Source organism: Lithobates pipiens, unplaced genomic scaffold (genome assembly GCF_037356315.1).
Source record: "Lithobates pipiens isolate NorthernLeopardFrog02 unplaced genomic scaffold, aLitPip1_a1.2 Scaffold_3, whole genome shotgun sequence".
In the NCBI taxonomy this organism is placed as follows: domain Eukaryota; kingdom Metazoa; phylum Chordata; class Amphibia; order Anura; family Ranidae; genus Lithobates; species Lithobates pipiens.
Genome location: NW_027507790.1, coordinates 199,802,920 through 199,826,582, shown reverse-complemented (window position 1 = coordinate 199,826,582; position 23,663 = coordinate 199,802,920). Strand labels below are relative to the sequence as shown.

The following is a 23,663-nucleotide window of genomic DNA, read 5'->3' as shown; positions in this document are numbered from 1 at the left end:
GCAAGGGTGCCCCAACCCATCAGAGCGCCAAGCATTGCATGAGCTCCCCAACATATCAGAGCGCCAAGCATTGCACGGGCACCCCAACATATCAGAGCGCCAAGCATTGCAAGGGTGCCCCCAACACGTCAGAGCGCCAAGCATTGCATGAGCTCCCCAACATATCAGAGCGCCAAGCATTGCAAGGGCACCCTAACATATCAGAGCGCCAAGCATTGCAAGGGTGCCCCCAACATATCAGAGCGCCAAGCATTGCAAGGGTGCCCCCAACACGTCAGAGCGCCAAGCATTGCATGATGTCCACAGCCCCCAGGTAAGGAAGTGTTGGCCATATAGAAGAACAGAGGTCGGGTTACCTTGTTGGAGGCCATCTCACTGACGGAGTGTCGGGTCTGTAGGGTCTCCAGCTGGTCCAGACACCAGTCCAGCTCCTCCAGGGTCTCACTGGCCAGCTTGTGGTAGGCCTCCTCTGTGAAGAGATGAATGGGGAGAAGGTGCTGAGTCTTCAGGCGCTTCACTGGGCTGACATCAAAGTCCAGGGAGTCCATGGTGCCGTACACTGCCATGTGCCCAGAGATCATACATGGGGGATCCCTCATACTACACCACCGGACAGGAGATCAGCTGTCACCGCCGACTGAGCCCTCCTCTACACTGTCCGGGGGGCCTGCCATAGCCGGGATACGGAGCACACACTACGGGGACCAGTCCGGAGATCTCTCCTCATCACCGATCACCGAGCGAGCAACCTCCGTCCCTCCGCTCCCTACCGACACCGAGACATGAGAGCGGAGAGCAGGAAATCCCGGCATGGAGCGCGGAGCGGAGCACACTGCGGACACCACTGACATCACCGACAGAAGGAGGAGGAGGGGGGGGGGGGGGTGATCATACGTGATAGGACATGACATACAGGGGATCGTGTATATATACACAGCACATACAGAGGATCATATATATATACACATCACATCATACAGATCATATATATATATTATATATATATATATATATATATATATATATACACAGGAGATCATATATATATACATCACATATTGAAGATTATAATATATATACACAGATCATACAGAGAACACATGGGGAACAGACAGAGGGTATTATACGAAGATTACATTGAGATCATACAGAGATTACATGCAGGAGTCTATATAGAGGGGATCATTCAGAGATCTCATGGAAGAGATCATATAGAGGAGATTATAGACAGATCATACAGAGATCATATGGAGGAAATCCTACAGGGGATCATATATAGAGGGAATCAGGAAGATCACATACAGAGGGAATCATACAGAGGGGTTCACATAGAAAATCATACAGAGGAGATCATATATTGATGAAATAGTATGAAACACAGATCACATAGAGATGATCACACATATCAGATCATACAGAGATCGCATGGAGGGAATCATACAGAGATCACTTGGTTGGAATCATACAGAGATCACACCGAGGGAATCATACAGAGATCACATGAAAGAGATCCTATACAGATCACATAGTGGGGTTCACATAGAAAATCATACAGGGAATCATACAGAGGAGATCATATACTGATGAAATAGAGGGGATCGTACAGAAAGGGTCCTACAGATCACATAGAGATGATCACACACATCAGATCATATAGAGATCACATGGAGGAAATCATACACAGAGGATCATACAGAGATCATACGCAGGAGATCATATGGAGGATACCATACAGAGATCACATGGAGGATAACATACAGATATCACATACAGTGGGAATCATACAGAGATCACATGGAGGAGATCCTATACAAATCACATAGAGGGGTTCACATAGAAAATCATACAGGGAATCATACAGAGGAGATCATATACTGATGAAATAGAGGGGGTCCTACAGATCACATAGAGATGATCACACACATCAGATCATACAGAAAGGATCACATAGAAATGACATAGGGGCACATAGAAGAGGTCCTATAGAAATTATGGTAGAGGAGATCACATAAAGATTACACAGAGAGGAACACACAGAAGAGATCACACAGAGAAGGTCCCATAAAAAAAGCACATAGAGAGATAAGATATTTTACATAGAGGAGATCACATACAAATCGCATAGAAGAGATGGCATGGAGGAGATCACATATGGATCATATACATGACATGACATATATGACATAGCCAGCCTTTCCTGCCAGAGAGATTGGGGGGCACTGGTTACACCGCACCCCATATACTGTACATAGGAGATCCCTTCCCCAGGACTCTCTCCCTGCATTAGATCTGAGCACCAAACTGACCCTTTTCATACATTGTATCTCATCCCAAAACAAAGTGTAATAAATGACAACTTACCACTCCTCACATAAGGTGGCTGCATTCTGACACTAAGTAAAATCATTGTTCAGATTTCTCCATATTCCATGGTTTTGGTGAAGCTAAAGAAGATCGTACAGAGCTTGTACACTGTGTGGGCAGCTTTTTAGTTTTTCTAGGTTTTATCACTTTATTGTCACCTAATAATACATCTCCTAGATAGGGGGACAACACTGGGGGCGATTTACTAAAACTGGTGCAGCTGTGCATACAAACCAATCAGCTTCTTATCAAAGCTTAAAGTAGCACCAAAATCAAAACTTTCTTTCAGTTTTGGATATTTGGTACAGAGGGACTAGAACATCTGTCAGTTTTTATTGCTGTCTGTGCCCCATTAGGGAGATAAATCCTTTCTATTTGTCATGTTTACATTTATCATCCAATATGAAAGTAAAAGAAAATCCCACATTTTGGATTGTCCCCAGAAAAGCAATAAATAAATAATAATAAATTCTGGTGACAAACAGGGATTCCCTCACTTTGGAGGGATTTCTACTCACTTCCTGTTTTGGTTATAGGACAGGAAGTGAAGGGAAATCTTCTCAATGGGGACACATGAAAAAAAACAAAAAGAAAACAACTTGACAAGGGTTATAACCCTCCCTTACTGTATTCAAAAAAAAAAAAAAAGTTTTGCCTTTAGTTCTACTTTAATAATTGGTCTGTATTGCAGAAATTACAGCAAATGTGTTACTCAAACGCTGAATTTTACATTTTTGCAGCCTTTGGATTATCAAAACAGCTTCAGTAACTACTTACAATATCTAATGACCACAATACACCATTGATATCTATCTACATAAATACTGAACAAAGCTTATTAAAACTGGACCAGACAGAATCTGGAGCAGCTGTGCACGACGACCAATCAGCTTCTGTCTTTATCAAAGTTTAAGTTTTCAGTCACACTTGTGCAACTTCAAAGTTATGCGACTTTGGAGTGCAACTTTGGATGGGTGCAACTTGGATGCAACTTTGACCAATGATAAGAGACAATTGTTGCGTGTATAACAACATTTACAGTAGGTGTTACTTTCATGCGACTTTTGAGGGTTTACATTGCAGTCTATGGCACTCAAGTCCTATGAAAGTCGGACCAAAGTAGTGCAGGAACCTACTTTAAGTCGCACATATTTGAACGGTTGTTCTTGAAAAACATGGGCTGAGATGTGTCATGCCACTAAAATCGCACAAGTGTGAATGGAGCCTAAGGCTATTTTCACACTGATCTGCAATTTTACCACTTTTTTTTTTAAAAGAGAACAGGTGACTCAAAAACCGCACAAAAAGCGCATCATGGTGGGTTTTTGCCATATTTTTACAGCATTTTCCATTGCTTTTAATGCATTTTTTTTTTGTTCCCCCCACTGACATGCTCCAAAAATGTGGCAAGCAGTATTTTTTACACCACAAGCACAACGCCCCAGTGTAAACGCATACATAGAATTTAAAGAGAAGCATTTTTCTTGAGCTATGCGGGCGCTTTTTTTTTTTCTTTCTTTCTTTTTTTACGCAAAAGCGCTCCAAAAACTCCTCAGTGTCAACACAGCCTAACTGAATAAGCTGAAGATAAAAGCAGATGGGTTGCAGCTCCAGATTCTGTCTGCTCCAGTTTTAGTAAATCCCCCCCACTGCAGTCAGTTATATGGGCAGAAGCTACAGCAGGCTACAAACCATCAACGGAAACATATAGAGATTTGTCTGTTACCGCTCTTTGCTACAACGTTGCTGCCATGGCCCTCAGAGTCTTTTTGGGGGTCTCTGTATCAGGGGGATCCCTTTACTTCCAGTCTCAGTAACTGCAGTCCCTGGAAAAGGAAATAAAGGGGAAATCTCCCAGCAGGGACACACCAATAGAAACCCGGAAGGTGGTCTAAAGCTGACCACACACGATACAATCTCATTGTGCAATCCCATTTAGATCTACCAACAAGTATGTAATGCAAATGACTGAATATAAACTGACTGGATAGGCAGGTCCTCATATTGCATCGTTTTGGTAGATCGAACGTTGATTGCTCAAAGATTGTGCGTTTGGGGCGGGGTTACACTTTAAATAGGACAATGCCGTAACCCCCAGCGGTAGAAGTCACCTTTCCTTCCTCTGGGTAAAAACCAGTGAAATCGGAATAATTGGTCATGTTCTGTGCCCTTCTATCAAAGTCTTTCATGTTAACCAAATAGAGAATATACAGAAAAAAGTATTCATACCCCCTGAAATCCTCCACATTTTATGTTACAACCAAAAACGTAAATGTATTTTATATGGATTTTATGTGATAGACCAACACAAAGTGGAACGTAATTGTGATGTGGAAGGAAAATGATAAATGGTTTTCAACTTTTTTTGGGATGAGCCCCGCTGAAGTCATTGCATTATTCTACAATACTTCTACAAGTGCTTTTATCTCTACATACTGTAAATGTCAGTGTTCCTAATCCTTATTTAAAAAAAATACTTTTTATCAATGATATCATGTTACTATATGCATATGTATTTTTTATCACTTATACGGTTTCTTAATATTTAGTGACTGTTCTCATTAGCGCTGCACTTTTACCAGATATTTCACTTTTTTACAAATAAATAGCTGAAAAGTATGACAACTTTGTAGAACCACCTTTCCCTGCAATTACAGCTTCAAGTCTTTTTGGGTACGTCTCTACCAGCACAATCCATCTTCCCATCAACTCTGACCAGCTTCCCTGTCCCTACTGAAGAAAAGAATTCCCACAACATGATGCTGCCACCACCATGTTTCACGGTGGGGCTGGTGTGTTCAGGGTGATGGGCAGTGTTCGTTTTCCGCCACATATTTGGGGTTATTTACAAAAGGCAAATCCACTTTGCACTACAAGTGCACTTGGAAGTGCAGTTGCTGTAAATCTGAGGGGTAGATCTGAAATGAGGGGAAGCTCTGCTGATTTTATCATCCAATCATGTGCAAGCTAAAATGCTGTTTTATATTTTCCTTGCATGTCACTCTTGGATTTACAGCGACTGCATTTCAAAGTGCACTTGTAGTGCAAAGTGGATTTTCCTTTCATAAATAAGCCCCCATAGTGTTTTGTTTTTAGGCCAAAAAGTTTAATTTTGGTCTCATCAGACCAGAGCACCTTCTTCCACATGTTTGCTGTGTCCCCCACATGTCTTCTCACAAACTGCAAACGGGACTTCTTATGGCTTCTTTTTGCCACTCTTCCGTAAAGGCCAGATTTGTGAAGTGCATGCCAATAGTTATCCTGTGGACAGATTCTTCTACCTGAGCTGTGGATCTCTGCAGCGCCTTCAGAGTTACCATGGGCCTCTTGGCTGCTTCTATGATGAATGCTCTCCTTGCCCGGCCTCTCAGTTTAGGTGGACGGCCATGTCTTGGTAGGTATGCGGTTGTGCCATACTCTTTCTATTTTCGGATGATGGATGGAACAGTGCTCCGTGAGATGTTCTAAGCTTGGGATATTTTTTTTAGAAGCTAAACCCTGCTTTAAACTTCTCCAAAAATGTTATCCCTGACCTGTCTGGTGTGTTCCTTGGCCGCCATGATGCAGATTATTCACTAAGGTTCTCTAACAAACCTCAGAGGGCTTCACAGAACAGCTGTATTTATACTGAAATTAAATTCCACACAGGTGGACTCTATTTACTAATTAGGTGACTTCTGAAGGCAATTGGTTCCACTAGACTTTAGTTAGGGGTATCAGAGTAAGTGCCCGTTCACACAGGGGCGACGCGACTTGCAGCGTGACTCACAGACACGACCTGCACACGACTTCAGCGCCGACTTGCAAAACGACTTCTGTATAGAAGTCAATGCAAGTCGCCTGAAGTCGCCCCAAAAATAGTACAGGAACCTTTTTCTAAGTCGGAGCGACTTGAGTCGCTCCTATTAGAACGGTTCCATAGTACAGAACGGAGCGCGACTTGTCAGGCGGCTAAGTCGCCTGACAAGTCGCGGTAGTGTGAATGGGCACTTAAGGGGGCTGAATACAAATGCATGCCACACTTTTCAAATATTTATAAAAAAAAAATTTGGAAAACCATTTATCATTTTCCTTCCACTTCACAATTATGTGCCACTTTGTGTTGGTTTACCACATAAAATACCAATAAAATACATTTACGTTTTTGGTTGTAACATGACAAAATGTGGAGAATTGCAAGGGGTATGAATACTTTTTCAAGGCATTCTAAGCATAAAGAAAACCCATACTATGAGAAATACACAGGCTGCCATTTGCGACCTATCCTTCTGAAAATGCTGGTTGCCTGGCTTTCACACTTATCAGATGGCATTAATCCTTCCAAAATGACCGTCCCTGAACAAGTATGCAATTCAGCTTCACTTGCTGCATGCTTGTTCCAGATAAGCAGATCAGAAAACACTTAAACCATAGACAGCCAGGCAGTCAGCATGTTCATAAAGAGGTCGGCTGGTCCCTCCTATTTGAATTATGTACAATGTAATTAAATGCAGGGAAAGTTGCATTCCGTTTGTAGCACATTATATATATAGAGAGAGAGAGAGAGAGAGAGAGAGAGTAAGTATATGGGATTCCATTTGTAGCACGTTACATATATATATATATTTATATAGTAAGTATATGGAATAGATATAAATTATAAGACACACACACAAAGGCAATGCCAACCTCACCCTAAAGCTGGCAGAGCTATTCAGCACTTACCGTAAAGAATGATTTCCAGGAACATTTTGCTGCTAAGGAACCTTAGGAGATTCGGTAGTACCCTGGCACAGAACCGTCCTTAAATTAATATCACTTATATTTTATAATATTAAGAGTTTGTCAGTAATTGTGTATTCCAGAGGAAGAAACAGACAGTACAGTATTGAATTGCAAGTCAAAATATATGTTAAAGCAGAACTCCATCTAAATACACATATGAAATACAGAAACTGTATCTGCCAAAGGATTTGTATTTCTGTCCATCCGGTCCCCAGATTCACACAGTTCTGACACACAGCACAGCCCTGTCTGGCAGGACAGGAGATCTGATTCTTTTCTGCTACTGTAAAGCTCGGTTCACACTGGGAGGTTATTTACGAAAGGCAAATCCCCTTTGCACTACTGCAAAGTGCACTTGAAATTGAGCTGCAAGTGCATTGGAAGTGCATTCGCTGTAAATCTGAGGGGTAGATCTGAAATGAGGGGAAGCTCTGCTGATTTTATTATCCAATCATGTGCAAGCTAAAATGCTGTTTTTTATTTTCCTTGCATGTCCCCCTCGGACCTACAGTGACGTTACTTCCAAGTGCACTTTCACAGCAATTTCAAGTGCACTTTGCACTTGTAGTTTGCACTTGTAATGCAAAGTGGATTTGCCTTTAGTAAATAACCCCCACTGAGTCAATGCAGGAAACACAAAGGAATCGCTGCATTTTCCGCATCGCCTAGCAATCGCACTGTGTTCATGTGGTCTGCTGCGGGTATCAATTAAAAGTTAATGACTGTCTTATGAGAGACACATTTTTTTTTCTCAGTTACTCCTTAAAGTGGAGGTCCACCCTAAAGTGGACCTCCCGCTCTTTTGAACCCTCCCCCCCTCCGGCGCCACAATTGGCACCTTTCAGGGGGGGGAGGTACCTGTACAGTACAGGTATCTGCACCCACTTCCGGGATAGCTCTCTGCGGAAAAGGGCGTAGATTACGCCCCTTTCCGAAAGTCCCCCGCTGTCTGCTGGGAAACACACGGATCCCAGAGGCAGCGGGTCCATCCTTATTGCGCAGCGCGACTCACGCATGCGCAGTAGGGAACCGGGAAATGAAGCCGAAAGGCTCCACTTCCTGATTCCCATACCCAAGATGGTGGCTGCAGCACCCGAGAGATGATCGAGAGATCGGCTTCGGGTACCGACATCGCGGGTGCGCTGGACAGGTAAGTGTCACTATTTTAAAAGTCAGCAGCTGCAGTATTTGTAGCTGCTGGCTTTTAAAAAAAAAAAAAAAACGCGGACCCCCGGCGGACTCCCGCTTTAAAGAGGTTTGAAGCAATTTGGCTACCTTGGTTGAGCATAGGAGTTCTGAAACAAGTTAGTCTGCAATTCCTTCTAAGCTCTAAAAGCAGGGCACAGTATTCCAAAGTTTATACTATGCCACCTAATTTGCCTACTGCACTGGCGGTTGGGTATGCTTTTTGCATTTTTGTGGGGGTTTTTTGTGTTTTGTTTTCTTTCTTTGCATTCATCTACATGGTGTTTTCTGTTTTATGTTTAGTACATTTCTGTAACTATAAGCAAAATGAAAAAAATAAAAAAATTTGATGACACCCCAAAAGCAGGTCGCAGAACGCATTGCGTTTGCTAGAATGGGACCACATGGATACGAACATCCATGCAATCCTATTCCAGTGTGTCAAAAAAAAGTGCCTGTAGCTTTGTTTGTGCAGATGCGGTATGATTTGAGCCATACAAAATTATGGGCCCAAATCACACCGCACAGAATCGCATGCGATTTACACAGGAATGCGGTGCCCCTCCCCCAGTCTGTGAATGGACAGTGAAAAGAGAAGCAGCAGACTGAGCAGCTCATCTCTCTATCACTCTGCTTTCTCCTTCTATCAGCATGATTCTTCTACTTCTCCCTTTCCCAGTATGAGCTCTGCTGTACTGCTAGAGCCCGATACCAAGTCCTTTTAACCCCTTTGCGTGTATGGGTAAAACGAATCTTAATGACTGATCCAATTTTGCAATTTTGATGCGTGTTAATAAAACCATACATATCATCACGACTACTTTGTGCATCCAGGTGGATTATACCTTGGTTTTTTTTTTTTTTAAGGAAAAATAGGGCTTTCATTTGGTGGTAATGAATATCTCCTTTTTTTATTATTATCAAAGGAAAACTGGCCCAAACTGTATATTTTTTGCTACTCCCATAACTTACCACCAAATAACAACCCAAAATAAATTCTCAAGCTCCTGACGATCGTAGCGATACCACATATGTGTATATTAGTTGTTGTTTGTACCCGTAGTACAGCTCTAAATCAATAATGCATATAGTGCTTTTTTTAATCCTACCTAAAACACACCGACACGGATAGGGAAACGAATTACAAAAAAAAATCCTGTCCTGCTCAAGCTGTCTTGCATACACACGGTCACACCACATTCCGACCGTTAAGAACGCGGTGACGTACAACACGTACGATGGGACTAGAAAAAGGAAGTTCAATAGCCAATAGCTTCCATCTGAGCATGAGTTTTTGGCGTGTCGGAATTACATACACATGATCGGAATTTCCAATAGAAACTTTTTCCGTCTGAGAAATTAAGAACATGCTCTCAATCTTTTGCTGGCAGAAATTCGGCCAGCAAAATTCCGATGGAGCATACACACGGTCGCATTTTCCGACAAAAAGTTCTCATCGGTCTTTTGCTGGTCGAAATTCCGACCGTGTGTACACAGCATAACCCTGCCACTGACCCAAATCAAACCTTGATCTATGGTATTTTTTTTATTTTTTCTATACACACTTTTTTTTCTATCTCTGCAAGGACAGAGAGTGATCCAATGTATCTCTCTTATCCATTCACAGAGACAGAAGAGAAAACATGGGGGGTAGGCTTCACAGTGACTAATCACTGTGATAGCCAATCAGAGGCTATCACAGCAATCAGGTGACCCGGAATCGGGCGTACTGAGTCCCAATCGATAGATCGGGGCCTGGGGCTCTCGGTGAGACCACGGTCTCTGTGCTGGGAGGGCACCATGTGGTGTGCTCCCAGCACAAAGGGAGATATGCAAAAATACATATGTCAGTATGTCTTACGTTATTATTTTCTTATATTATTTATTTTTGTATACTTACCTTTATTAGAAGTCTTTAGGCTGGTTTTGTGATGCACTGGGCCCTCTTCTTTTTCACCTTATCTCCATCCCTGGGCAATCCTCTCCTGATGTGAGAGAGCAGTGCTGACATCATGACATCCGCTTTGCTCTCTGCATTAATACACAGTAAATAAAGGACACCATGGTGATGACCCTCAAGCAGTGGTCTCATGACACCCTGCAATCGCGACATCAGTCCTGTGTCTTCCAAGTTGAATGAAACTGAGTGTTCTTCAATCTGGAAGTCTGAGGACATCTTGTGGTAAATAGAAAGTACTGTGATGGACAGCTCCAGATTAAAGGAAAGGATTGCAGCCTGAGATGCTTTTTTTTTTTTTAAAGTGTTACTAAACGGGTTAATCCACTGCATTGTGTAAAAACGCTGTTTTATCCTGTATGCACAGATCCTCCCCTGTCCATCTGGGGAAGGCCAGCCAACACAGGCAGGGTAGCTGACCTGCACATGCTCAGTTGTGTCTTTTATGCTGGAGAGAACATTTACTTGTTCTCAGAGCTAGCCAGGTCACATGATATTGACATCACACATGTGGGCGTGTATACAGGCTGTAGTGGAAATCTCTTCCTACCTGAACTCTCAGCACTGGAGAAATTGTGCAGTTTATCATGTAACCGTGGTATACAGATCATCCAAAAAGGTATATAGTGGCAATAGTTTAATGTAAAAAGAACATTTATAAGCTGAGGGCACAGGGGGGGGGGGGGGGGGGGGTGGATGAACTTTTTATATTATTGTGTTTAGTAACACCAACTTTGTTTTCATACCCATAGACATCAGTGGTAAATCTGTGATAATATCAGTAATAAAATCAGTGATTCTCCAGTTATGGAGTTAATTTTTCAAATGCTACACAGGCCATGTAATAAATACAGCCAATGTTACCAAGGCTTGCATTACCCTCTGTACAATGGGAAACCAAGTTGTTAGGTGGATGGTGGAAAATATGGTTTGAATGAGTGACCATGCAGACAAGAAATACAATTTCTTGCCATTACTTAGCTCCATCATACCACTTACATCCTAGGCAAAGAAGGCATGGGGTTGATTCACTAGAACTGGAAAGTGCAAAATCTGGTGCAGTTGTGCATGGTAGTCAATCAGGTTCTAACTTCAGCTTGTTCAATTAAGACAAAAAAAAAACCTGGAGGCTGATTGGTTTCTGTACAGAGCTGCACCGGATTTTTGTAACCTCCTGTTTTAGTATATCAACCCCAGAATGTTCACTCTGCATTAAAAGTTGCGCTTTGCAAGGAAATTATCCAAAAAAGCTTGGTGAATAAGGTAAAAGCTCTGCTGACTTTCCTTATTCAATAACACTGCAGTTTTACATAATTTACACATAGTTACATTGGTCTAGCTTGGAAATCACTGTAGTGGGAATGGCTGCTCCAATGATCTCTACTAGCTTCCAGATCTCAACCTGAGTGGCTGCCCTGCAGCATTGCGACCACAGGAAGCCACTCATTCAGCATGGGAGCCATTTAAAGTGGAAGTAAACTCCCCTATCGTTTTCAGCCAAGGAAGCTGCCATCTTTGCCTCTGTTTAATCTTCAACTGCTATGGTGCTGCACATGTGATTCGTTATGACTCCAGCCATTGGATGGTTTCATAGTTTGGCTGAGAGCACAGCCAATGTGCAGTTAGCATTCCCGGCATGCCTTTTTTTTTAACTGTTTAAATCCATGGGTTTACTTCCACTTTAAGTATAGCATTCTCTGATTGCACACCTGCTTCTCAGGCCAGGGCTTTTGGCTAAGACCAGAGGAATTCTTATTCCTAGCCGGAAGGCCGGCCATTGTACTACACAATGGCACTGATGCATTTTCTCCACTTCCCCTTTCCCCACCTTTATGTGGTTTGTCGTGTATGTCACTTTATGTTTTTTTTTTCGTTGTTGGGTTTGTACACTTCACGTTTGATTCATGGGGTATAGGTCCTGGGGCCTGCCCTGAACATCTTGTGAGGGGGTAGAACTGACCTTCTGGCTTGGTTCACCCTCTCTCATGTGGTCTCCCTTCGGGGGAGCCCCACCTAGTACTTGGGGTGGTCTGTTTTGGCAGATCTCCCAGAGAACAGGGTCCCTCTGGTTTCGGCCAAATGGACCATGTTTAAGTACCCTAGTCCCCATCTGGAGCCTAACTCCCGGAGGATCAGGGCAAAGGTCCCTTTTCTTTGGAGGAGGACCATATGTACACCCTGTGCACTTTTGTTTGCACAGGGTGAAGTTTTTGGAGTGTGTTCACACACCACGGGCTTTAATAAAATAAAATAAAATCTCTGACTGGACGAGATGGAGAGGTAGGGTGGGGATGTCACAATCTCTGGCTTGTCCAACTGGAAAACACTTTGCAAAGTGTTTCCTGAATGGCGCTTATGCCAAGCAAGCTACCTCCTGCAGGGCATGTGCTTGACAGAGCACCCGGAAGTTTGTGGAGATCCAACAAACACATATAGGTGTCCACAAACCTTTGTCCATGTAGTGTATTTTATTATTATTCAGTCAGACAGTAAATCAGGCAATCCACTCAAACTGAGTAAAAAACCTGTAAAGCCTTCCATAGACGATTTGAATCTCCTCCAGTTCAGGAGACTGAATGTACCAAGTTGATCGATTGATCATCTTGGGTACAACCAACATGCCCAATTTTATTTGGCTGCTAGAGCCACTAGCCATAATTACTGGCTTCCCCCGCACACCACTTGGCCGAATTCTGTCGAAGAGGCATAATCGAAAAATGGTCTGCTGATCGGCATCCGATCAGTGCTCATGGCCAATGGCTGAGAGCACTTACCGGTGTGTTCCGGGGGGTGGGGGGGGGGCAACCCCCTGTCAGAACAGCAGGGCTGTCTTAATACCATCATGGGCCCCTGGGTAAAGTAATGCACTGGGGCCCCTATCAGCCTGCCCCAATTTACACACCCATCTCAAGAATTAAAGTATAAATAGCTGATAAAATTAAACATATATTATTATTAGTACTTTCAATAAAAGGGGGGGGGGGTGTGATGAGGGCACAATACTGGGATTAGGACAGCACAGTACAGGTTGAGGGATTCTGCCTGGGACATGGTCATTCTGGAACAACTTAGTAAAAAACCGTGACTGTCCCGGTAAATCCGGGACAGTTAGCAAATCTGGTGTAATGCAATAATCGTGGGGCCCCTGGGCAGTGCCCAGGGGTGCCCATGTATTAAAATGGCCCTGCAGAACAGAACAGAAGACACTGAACAGCTGGAAGAAGTAAAGGATAACGGCCATCCACGGCAATCAAAGACACAACAGCAACAGTCTGATAGGCAAAAGTAGGGTAATTCTTTTTATTTCAGTTTTCACATCTCAAGCTGATAATCAACCAACTCAACAGCATCAATAGAAATGTTACTAAAATTCTATTCAATGTACATCACATACATGAATATATACATGAAAGTAGAGTCAGAGTACAACATGTACTGTCTATAGCACAGAACCTGTGTGAACGGTTCCGGAAGAGTATTATTCTCCTCCTAAACCACCGCAGTATACACACTCGCTCATGTACATTTTTTATTATGATTTGTAAGTAAAAATGACATTAATATGCAGTGTAAGCTGGGTTAGGTGAACACACTGTGCTGCTGTGATCCACATAACAATTACATGGAGATTGGCTTGCTATGACTCAGTGTGGGTAGTTATCTAGAAGACGCAGTACACTAGGTTACAAGGTACAGTGTCATTCATTCTTTGTTTACAGTGCTGCAAATTTACTTTCTAGATAAATGAAATTGTTTGCAGAAATGAGAGGCCAATTTACCATCTAGTACAGATCTTTTCTATAGTTGAATATAGGAGTGAGCACATACTGAATTTTGTGAATTTAACTGCAATGTGTACTTAAAAGTATTTTTTGCTATAATGTTCACATCTAGATGCCTGCTGTACCATACTTTTATTTAACTATTGCATCCACAGATTTATAGATGCTTCCGCTAGTGCCTCTAATATGGCCCACCATGCCATTTTATGTGGCCCTTGCACCTCTCCTGCAACTGCGGCACCCCACTCATCTCTGCCCCTCACCTTGTGTCAGCAGTCAGCAACACAGAGAAGGACAGAACTCCTCTAACAGATCCTGCACTTTTCTGTTCAGCCTCTGAGAGGTTTGTCTCTGCCCGACACAGCGGTCAGCAGCAGAGAAGATGACAGAACTCTTCCTATAGATCCTGTGCCTCTCTGTTCAGCCATAGCACCCCTTTGTCTCTGCCTCCCCCCGATTCCAGTATTCAGCAGACTCCAGCCCTCCTCAGGTCCTCCTCCAGACCTTACTCTCTTGACTTCTAATGGTGGAGGGGAGGGGGTGGGCTGATATCTGATGTAAGTAGGGGTGGGGTGCTCTGTATATCTATTCTTACACATACAGCCAGCCCTTTGAGCAGAGCCAAATTTAGACCAAGGGGACCCGGGGGGGGGGGGTTTGGGGGGCCCCTTATACCCCCTTATACACACAGCTGGTTTAGAGTTGGTTCTCAATGGAAGCCACACATTTTTAGAATATTCACGACTCACATCCACACATACACGCATTCATAGCGCTCTATGGATGGTATGCTTGAGGTGGCAAAATTCATTTTTGAAAAATGATACAATATACCAGTCCAGAGTTTTACAGATGATGGCCAGAAAAATTACTTCCCAAGATACATTTAATAAAAGAAATTTAAGTTATTTATTATTTAATATATACATTTTCATACTCTTTTATATCATTTTTGTAGAGAGGGAGCCCCTTTTTGTCAGGGGCCTGGGGAAATTGACCCTTTTACCCCCTTATAAATCCGGACCAACCTTTAAGGGCAACCCTATTGCTCATGCAGCCCACAATGAAATTGAGATTGACACCCCTGCTCTAGTGGCTGTCTGTTTCACTAAATGGCTTATATGGGTTGATTCACTAAAGGCATATATATATATATATATATATATATATATATATATATATATATATGGTGTTCACTTTACAAGGGAATTTTTCCCCAAAGATTATTGAATGCGGTGAAGCTCTGCTGGCTTCCACATGCAAGTAAAAATGCTAATTTTTGTTTAATGTATTCTTTTCCTTGTTGAGCATTCTGTGTCAGTAAAGCTTCACATCCACTGAGCTATGGGGAAAATTCCTTTGCAAAGTGAACAGCCTATTTGTCTTTAGTAAATTAACCCCATGAAGTCAACAGCCATAGAAAGTGCAGGTTCTCAGCCAGCCATTATGCGTATATATCAAGAACCACCTCTGATAGGCAATAGGGGGCTTCTGCTTGTAAAAGGTAAATTCATAACAGTTTATATTTTATTAAATTACAAAACACAGATCAATAAGAGGGACTTTAAGGTGTAGATGTTGTAGTCATTTACAAGATTTTTTTGTGCGGTTATCTCTTCCTGGCCCCCCGCCAGTACTTTCATAATAGATCACGTGTCGATAACCCTGCTCCTCCAAGATCTTCACTATGCAGCCCACCTGGCACCTAAGCATCACGCCCTCCATTCACTTCAGTGGACTGCCCATTTGCAGCCTGGTGGATGAACTGTCCAATAAAGGCTGAATATTTCAGGATGGAGGCTGAGAAGTGCTAGACCATATCAGACTGTACATAGCAGACACTGCCTTTGATATAGAGGTATGAGTACATCATTTAATACAATTATTAAGCAATGATCTAGAGATCCTACTGTTTCTTAATCACTCAGACCTGACAGTCCTGTGGATTCCTTACAATCACACCAATATTAGCCTGTTAGACATTCCAATCCAAAAATAATGGGCACTATAATGGAGTCGTCCTTGTCCTTTGTTTTCGCTATAATAACCTTCACTCTCTTGGGAAGGCTTTCTACAAGATTTTGGAGTGTGTTTGTGGGAAACTATGCCCATCACTAAAAGTTATTAGTGAGGTCTGGTACTGATGAGAAGACCTGGCTCGTAATTGGCATTCCAAATCATCCCATAGGTGTTCAGTAAGGTCGAGGTCAGGTATCTGTGCAGTTCCTCCATACCAAACTCATTAAATTAGGTCTTTATAGATCTAGGACAGAATGCAAACCTAAACTATGTCACCAAAATACGAGGACCCCTCTCCAAATGATTGGCTTCAGCTGTTTTCAGTTAGAGGCTTAACGTGGTTGTAAAGCCTTACAAATCACTTTGACCTACAGGTAAGCCTAGATTAAGGCTTACCTGTAGGTCCAAGAAATATCTCCTAAACCTACACGGTTTAGAAGATATTTACAAAAAGAGAGGCACCGCTGTCTACGGAGCGGCACGCAGGCGCACTATCGCCGTTAGTGGCGGCTCCTGTGCACATGCGTGGGAGTGACGTCATTGCTGCTCCGCCCCATGAATGGCCGGAGCAGCGATACCCGGAAGAAGATGGACGCTCCGTACTACAGGGGACAGCGGTGACTTCGCTGGCTCCTGTGTCAGGTAAGTGACACATAATGGGCTACTATGCGATGCATAGTAGTCCATTATGCTTTACCTTTGCAGGGAGACAAAGAAGAAGTAAACCCATCAGGGTTTACTTCCTCTTTAAGGACCGAGCTTCTTTTTGAGATTTGTTGTTTAGAACCCCAAACATTATACATTTTTTTTTTCTAACACCCTTTTCTACAATGGCGGTCGCTGCAATACTTTCCCTCACACCGTATTTGCACAGCGGCCTTACAAGCGCACTTTTTGGGGAAAAAATACACTTTTTTTGAATTAAAAAATAAGACCACAGTAAAGTTAGCCCAATTTTTTATATATTGTGAAAGATAATGTTACACCAAGTAAGTTGATACCCAACATGTCACTCTTCAAAATTGCTGTGGAATGGCGGCAAATTTTTACCCTTAAAAATCTCCATAAGTGACGTTTAAAAATGTTTACAGGTTGTATATTTTGAGATACAGAGGAGGTCTAGTGCTAGAATTATTGCTCTCACTCTACCAATCGCGGCAATACATCACATGTGTGGTTTGAACAGGTATGAGTTTACTTCTGCACATGAGCTTGGCGGGACGGGGAGAGTTTAAAAAAAAAAAATTCTTATTTATTTTAACTTTTATTTTTAGATTTTTACACTGTTCTTTTTTTTTTTTTTTTAAAGTGTCACTTTTATTCCTATTACAAGGAATGTAAACATCCCTTGTAATAGAAAAAAGCATGACAGGACCTCTTAAATATGAGATCTGGGGTCAAAAAGACCTCAGATCTCAGATTTACACTAAAATGCAATAAAAAATAAATAAATACATTTTCAAAATAAATAAATAAATAAATAAATAAAAATAAAAAATGGCCTTTAAGAGCTATGGGCGAAAGGGACCTTTTGACGTCACCTCTGCTGCTGTCAACGGCTCCGGTAAGCGGCAGAAGCCACCAGAGCGTGGTGGGAGGACGGGGGCCCCTCTCCCGCCGCCGATAAAAGTGATCTTGCTGCCAATCCCCCGCAGAGACCACTATTATCGGAAACCGGACCGCCGGACGAAAAAAGAGGATATCAGGATTATGGCAGCTAGCTGCTGCCATAACAACGATATTCCTCTTCAAACTTAGGACGTATATCGGCGTGTGGCGGTCTGGAAGTGGATAAATGTACTGTAAATGCTACAGAATACTGTGCAAATAGTATTTCGATCCTTGCAGTATGTGTTAGGCCTCATGTACACTACTGCTGCTAAACGGACGTTTAGGAGCAGTTGGGCATTTCTTTCCATCGTTTCTAGGCAGTTAAGTTTAGAAGCTTTTTTTTTGGAACGCAAAAAAATGGGTTTAGAAGCTGAGTTTAGAGTCATTCCAAATGCTTCTAAACACGGCTAAAAGAGGTAACTCACATTTAGCCGCATTTCATTTACAGGTGTTTTTCATTTTTGCCTACTTTTTTTAAACGCTTCTAAACGCATACGCGGAAAAACGCAGCTAAACGCGACATATAAATGCGTCAAAACTGTTTTAAATGTGGGTTACTGGGCTGCAGCAAAGGTAAGTATATGGCTTCTTCTTTCACAGGCAGGCCTTACTTGTGCTAAGCATGTAATACCAGGGTCATGTGTTTGTGAGGTTTGCTGCATGGGCCTGCACTTTTTATATTTTATGGACATTTTACTGCATGCTTTTTGCATGTTCTCTTAAGAAAAATATTTATTGGTGTATTATTTGGCATATTGCTTCTTACTGCCCTTTCATTCATTTCTTTGAAAGCTGACAAAGTCAAATTCAAGCTGGCTCTGTTTTCCATAGTACACAATTCTACTCCAGAGCTAACCCAGTAGCTGAATCAATCATTGGGGAACACAGACAGACCCTGGACTTGGACTCTATCCAAAAAAATAAAACAAGAGTTGACTAGAGTTCCGTTTTAAGCATAGCAGACGTAGGTACATTGTTAGCATTCAGTTTGGGTGATTGCCCAATCTGCCTGTTAGCAGTCCTAAGGGATAAAATGATAATATCTGCCATTAATAAGTATAATACAAATAGCTGAAATCTAGTTCTATAATAGGTAAATAATCCTGAAACTATATTTTAGGTCACATGGTTACGATGTCGCTAAGAAAAAAAAACAGTCCATTTCTAATGTGGCTAATTGAAGAAGTTTTTCACATGCTAAGTTTAATTTTGCAAGTCATACTGTAAGTGCGTCAAGAAGTACAAACAGATCTCATCACCTCCTAAATATTACTGAGACATGTCCCAGCTATAATCCCCCTCTGACCTCAGAATAAAAAACATTTGCATAATATTACGAAACCAAATTTAGGCTCCATTTAAATAGATAATGACACAAAAGTTCATATCACAGGGTAATATGATTAATTGTGGTAATGATATAAGGCAGTGGTACGCACACTATCAGGTTTTCCTGTCAAATGTAACTCAGCATTCAAGTCTGAAAGCTTAGTAATATTACTCAGAAGAAACTGGATTCTTATTTTTTATAGTTTCATGTATAAGTATATGAGATGGTTGAGAAAGCACTTACAGTATACCCTTATGCGCTGTACACACGATCGGACATTTCGACAACAAAATCCATGGATTTTTTCCAATGGACGTTGGCTCAAACTTGTCATGCATACAGACGGTCACACAAATCTTGTCGGAAATTCTGAATGTCAAGAACGCCGTGGCGTACAACACGTCTGACAAACCGAGAAAAATGAAGTTCACTAGCCAGTGCGGCTCTTTTGCTTGATTCCGAGCATGCGTGGAATTTTGTGCGTCGGAATTGTGTACATACAATAGGAATTTCCGACAACGGATTTTGATGTGGGAAAATTTGAGATCCAGATCTCAAATTTTGTGTAACGGAAATTCCGATGGAAAATGTCCGATGGAGCCTAAACACGGTGAGGATTTCCGACAACAAGCTCCCATCGAACATTTTCCATCGGAAAATTCAACCATGTGTACGGGACATTAGAAGTTATAGAAGAAGGACAATGTATTTATTTAAGTTTATTACAGGTATTTATAGTACGACAGCAATATATCATGCCTCTAAACTCACACATAACACCGCCACACAGACCTCCGCTGTGGCGGTGCAACGTTTTTGGCTCTGAAATCCTACCCTTCGCTATTCACATGAATATGTATTCTCAGGGGCTGCAATTTTACCTCTTCATTGTATGTTGTTTTAATAAATAGTACACTTTGAGGCATATCTTTTGTTTATGGCCTTTGATATTTTGGGACAAATGAATGGAGCTCTACCCTGTGAAGTGACATCCCCATTTTCACCTTTGATGCTTCTTATGATCTTTGTGCGCACTGCATTGGGGTGAAAGCTGGTGGAGGCTGGTGACCAGCAGTTGCACTTATAATTTATGCATGGAGTGTTACTCACCTGGGTGTAATTTATCAGAGTGGTAACAATATTACACCATATTAGTTTTTTTTTTTTCCAGCCTATCTGGAGTTCCAGAGATAAGGATGAAAGGATAGGGTTCATCATACTCCACATGAGTGGCATTATCAAAGCGTGCTGCACTTAATTGTGTAGCCACAAATTCTGGTAAGCCTTCAAGCCTTTACGGTGGTCGGACACCTTCTTTTGCACTTACTGAGTGGGAACGTTGGACTTTTTTGATTAACACAGAAGGACTTTTCTATATTTTCTGTATTTTTAATGTAACTCACAGTTATAATCATCACAGCGCTGCATATTTTATGTTTATGGCTTTGGAGGATTGGATATATTGCTTTTTTTGTGCTAGCAGCTGTTATTTTAATATATTTTTCTGTTTAGTGCTCACTTTATTTATTTTTTCAAAAATGTACGCAGTGCATACATACTGTACCAGACTGATCATCAATCACTGCCTTCAAGGAGCTTACCATCCAGCGTCCTTATCTCACACTAGGGCCACTTTAGAAACCGGGTAGAACATGCAAGTTCCTTGCAGATACAGTGCCTTAAAAAAAGTTTTCATACCCCTTGAAATTTTCCACATTTTGTCATGTTATATTTTTCTGGGATTTTATGTGATAGAACAACACAAAGTGTCACATAATTGTAAAGGTGGAAGGAAAACGATAAAAGGTTTTCAATTTTTTTTACAAATAAATATCTGAAAAGTGTGACGTGCATTTATTAGTATTCAGCCCCCTTTACTCTGATACCCCTAACTAAAATCTAGTGGAACCAATTGCATTCCGAATGCATCTAATTAGTAAATAGAGTCCACCTGTGTGTAATTTAATCTCAGAATAAATACAGCTGTTCTGTGAAGTCCTTAGTGAACAATGGGCATCATGAAGGCCAAGGGACAAACCAGACAGGTCAGGGATAAAGTTATGGAGAAGTTTAAAGCGGAGTTAGGTTATAAAAAAAATATCCCAAGCTTTGAACATCTCAGGGAGCACTGTTCAATCCAAAAATGGAAAGAGTATGGCACAACTGCAAGCCTACCAAGACATGGCCGTCCACCTAAACTGACAGGCTGGGCAAGGAGAGCATTAATCAGAGAAGCAGCCAAGTGGCCCATGGTAACTCTGGAGGAGCTGCAGAGATCCACAGCTCAGGTGGGAGAATCTGTCCACAGGACACCCATTAGTCGTGCACTCCACAAATCTGGCCTTTATGGAAGAGTGGCAAGAAGAAATCCATTGTTGAAAGAAAGCCATAAGAAGTCCCATTTGCAGTTTGCGAGAAGCCACATGGGGGACACAGCAAACATGTGGAAGAAGGTGCTCTGGGCATACGAGATCCAAATTTAACTTTATGGCCTAAAAGCAAAACGCTATGTGTGGTGGAAAAAACTAACACTGCACATCACCCTGAACACACCATCCCCACTGTGAAACATGGTGGTGGCAGCATTATGTTGCGGGATGCTATTCTTCAGCAGGGAAGCTGGTCAGAGTTAATAGGAAGATGGATATATATATATATATATATATATATATATATATAGCGCCCTGCTCCTGATGAGCAGACACTATTGTTTTTTTCTTAAATTTAATTATCTAAAGCTGTAGTTTGGCTCCGACTAATTTCTCTAAAGTTCTGGTTTCTGTACCAGTCCAGCTGGGTTGCACTGATTCCCACCTGACCGTAGGTGTCACTGTCACCGTCAGCGGGTGTGGAACAGCAGCAGGCTGGATGTATTGAATACCGCCTCTTGCTCAGAAATGGTTCAGTGGGTGAGGTTTCCCTGCTATACATTCTGGGAGAGCGTATTTAAGGTACCGACGTCATGTTTCTGGGGGTGTTGATTTCTGGGGTCCGTGATCCCAACCCCAGGCCCCCCCCACGTGTCTGATATATCTTCATTTGGGCTACTTTCCACGGTACCCCCCTAAGATGAAGAGGCGAGCAGAAGAGGTAACGGTAAGTCCCGAATAAAACCAGCAGCTCCTTCGGGGGTTAGTGCTCTATATAAATATATATATATATATATATATATATATATATATATATATATATATATATATATTGGAATGGTTCAGATCAGGGGTCTCCAAACTGTGGCCCTTTGCTAGCCTTTATCTGGCCCTTGGGCCACTGATATGAGGCACTATTCCTCCCATCAACAATGAAGTACTATTTCTTCCACCAATACCAAAGAGGGGATACTATTCCTCCTACTAATAGGGACAATACACCTACTCCTATTGACCACCAACACTAAGGCCATATTTATTCTCATTCATGCAGGACCCATAACATTTTCTGCCCCTGGTGGCCACAATCTGGCCCTCCTCAAGTCTGAAGGACAATAAACTGACCCTTTGTTTGAAAAGTTTGGAGATCCCTGGTTTAGATCAAAGCATATTCATGTGTTAGAATAGCCCAGTCAAAGTCCAGATTGAAATCCAATAGAGAATCTGTAGCAAAAAATTGCTGTTCAGACGCTCTCCATCCAATCTGACAGAGCTTGAGCTATTTTGCCAAAGAAGAATGGGCAGACATTTTACTCTCTAGATGTTCAAAGCTGGTACAGACATCCCCAGAAAGACTTTCAGCTGTAATTGCAACGAAAGGAGGTTCTACAAAGTATTGACTCAGGGGGGCTGAATACAAATGCACCCCACACTTTTCACATTTTATTTGTAAGAAAATCTGAAAACGATTTATCATTTTACTTCCACTTCACAATTATGTGCCACTTTGTGTTGGTCTATCACATAAAATCGCAATAAAATACATTTACGTTTTTGGTTGTAACATGACAAAATGTGAAAAATGTCAAGGGGTATGAATACTTTTTCAAAGCACTGTAGTACCCCAGTGCTGCAAGATAGATGCGATACCACTAAGCCACTGTATGTAGCAGAACTATACTCTCACAAAAGCATTGTAAGTAAAATGGGTTTTTTTTTTTTAATGCAGTTTCCCCTTACTTTGTACTTGTTTTTTACTCCATGCACTCTGCACATCCTGTAGGCTCCTTAAATGAAGTTCCTGTGAATACAGGCATGCTTCAGCAGCAGCTAAACAGCACATTTTTAAGAAGAATGTTTTATTTAAGTACAACTACAGAAAAGTGTTCCATACTCTGACCTACATGCACCATGGGGGACATAATTCAAAGTACAAACACATGCCATACAGTGGTTCCCTAAGCATCTACATCCTTCATCAAAAACAGTATACACAAGGCCAAGTCCACAGGGTATAACACATAGAACACCATTGAGGTGTACAACACAAGTGCTTTGCTGAAGTTGACCTTTGGCTATAGACTAAACTTGAAGGAGTTGTAAACCTCAGACACAAAATATCAACAAAGCATATCCCTCTATAATGTGTACGTGTCATTTCTGTCTGCTGCTTTGTTCCTCTGCTATTAGCATGAATCATGTCTGACAAGTTTTTCTGACACCTAGAGAAAAAGGGTGACAGGGGAGGGAGCTCCAACATATAGACAGCCTAAGCTCTGTTC

General features: G+C 41.9%; 1 protein-coding gene across 2 annotated transcripts in view; it reads right to left on the bottom strand.

Moving 5' to 3' along the window:
- PDE4D (phosphodiesterase 4D) overlaps window positions 1-23,663 on the bottom strand; it is a 756,150-nt gene that overhangs the window by 125,851 nt on the left and 606,636 nt on the right. For both annotated transcript variants that reach the window (XM_077462687.1, XM_077462686.1), the window contains exon 6: window positions 357-469. In XM_077462687.1, coding sequence (XP_077318813.1) covers window positions 357-469 — 113 coding nt within the window. The remainder of the gene's footprint in view (window positions 1-356; window positions 470-23,663) is intronic.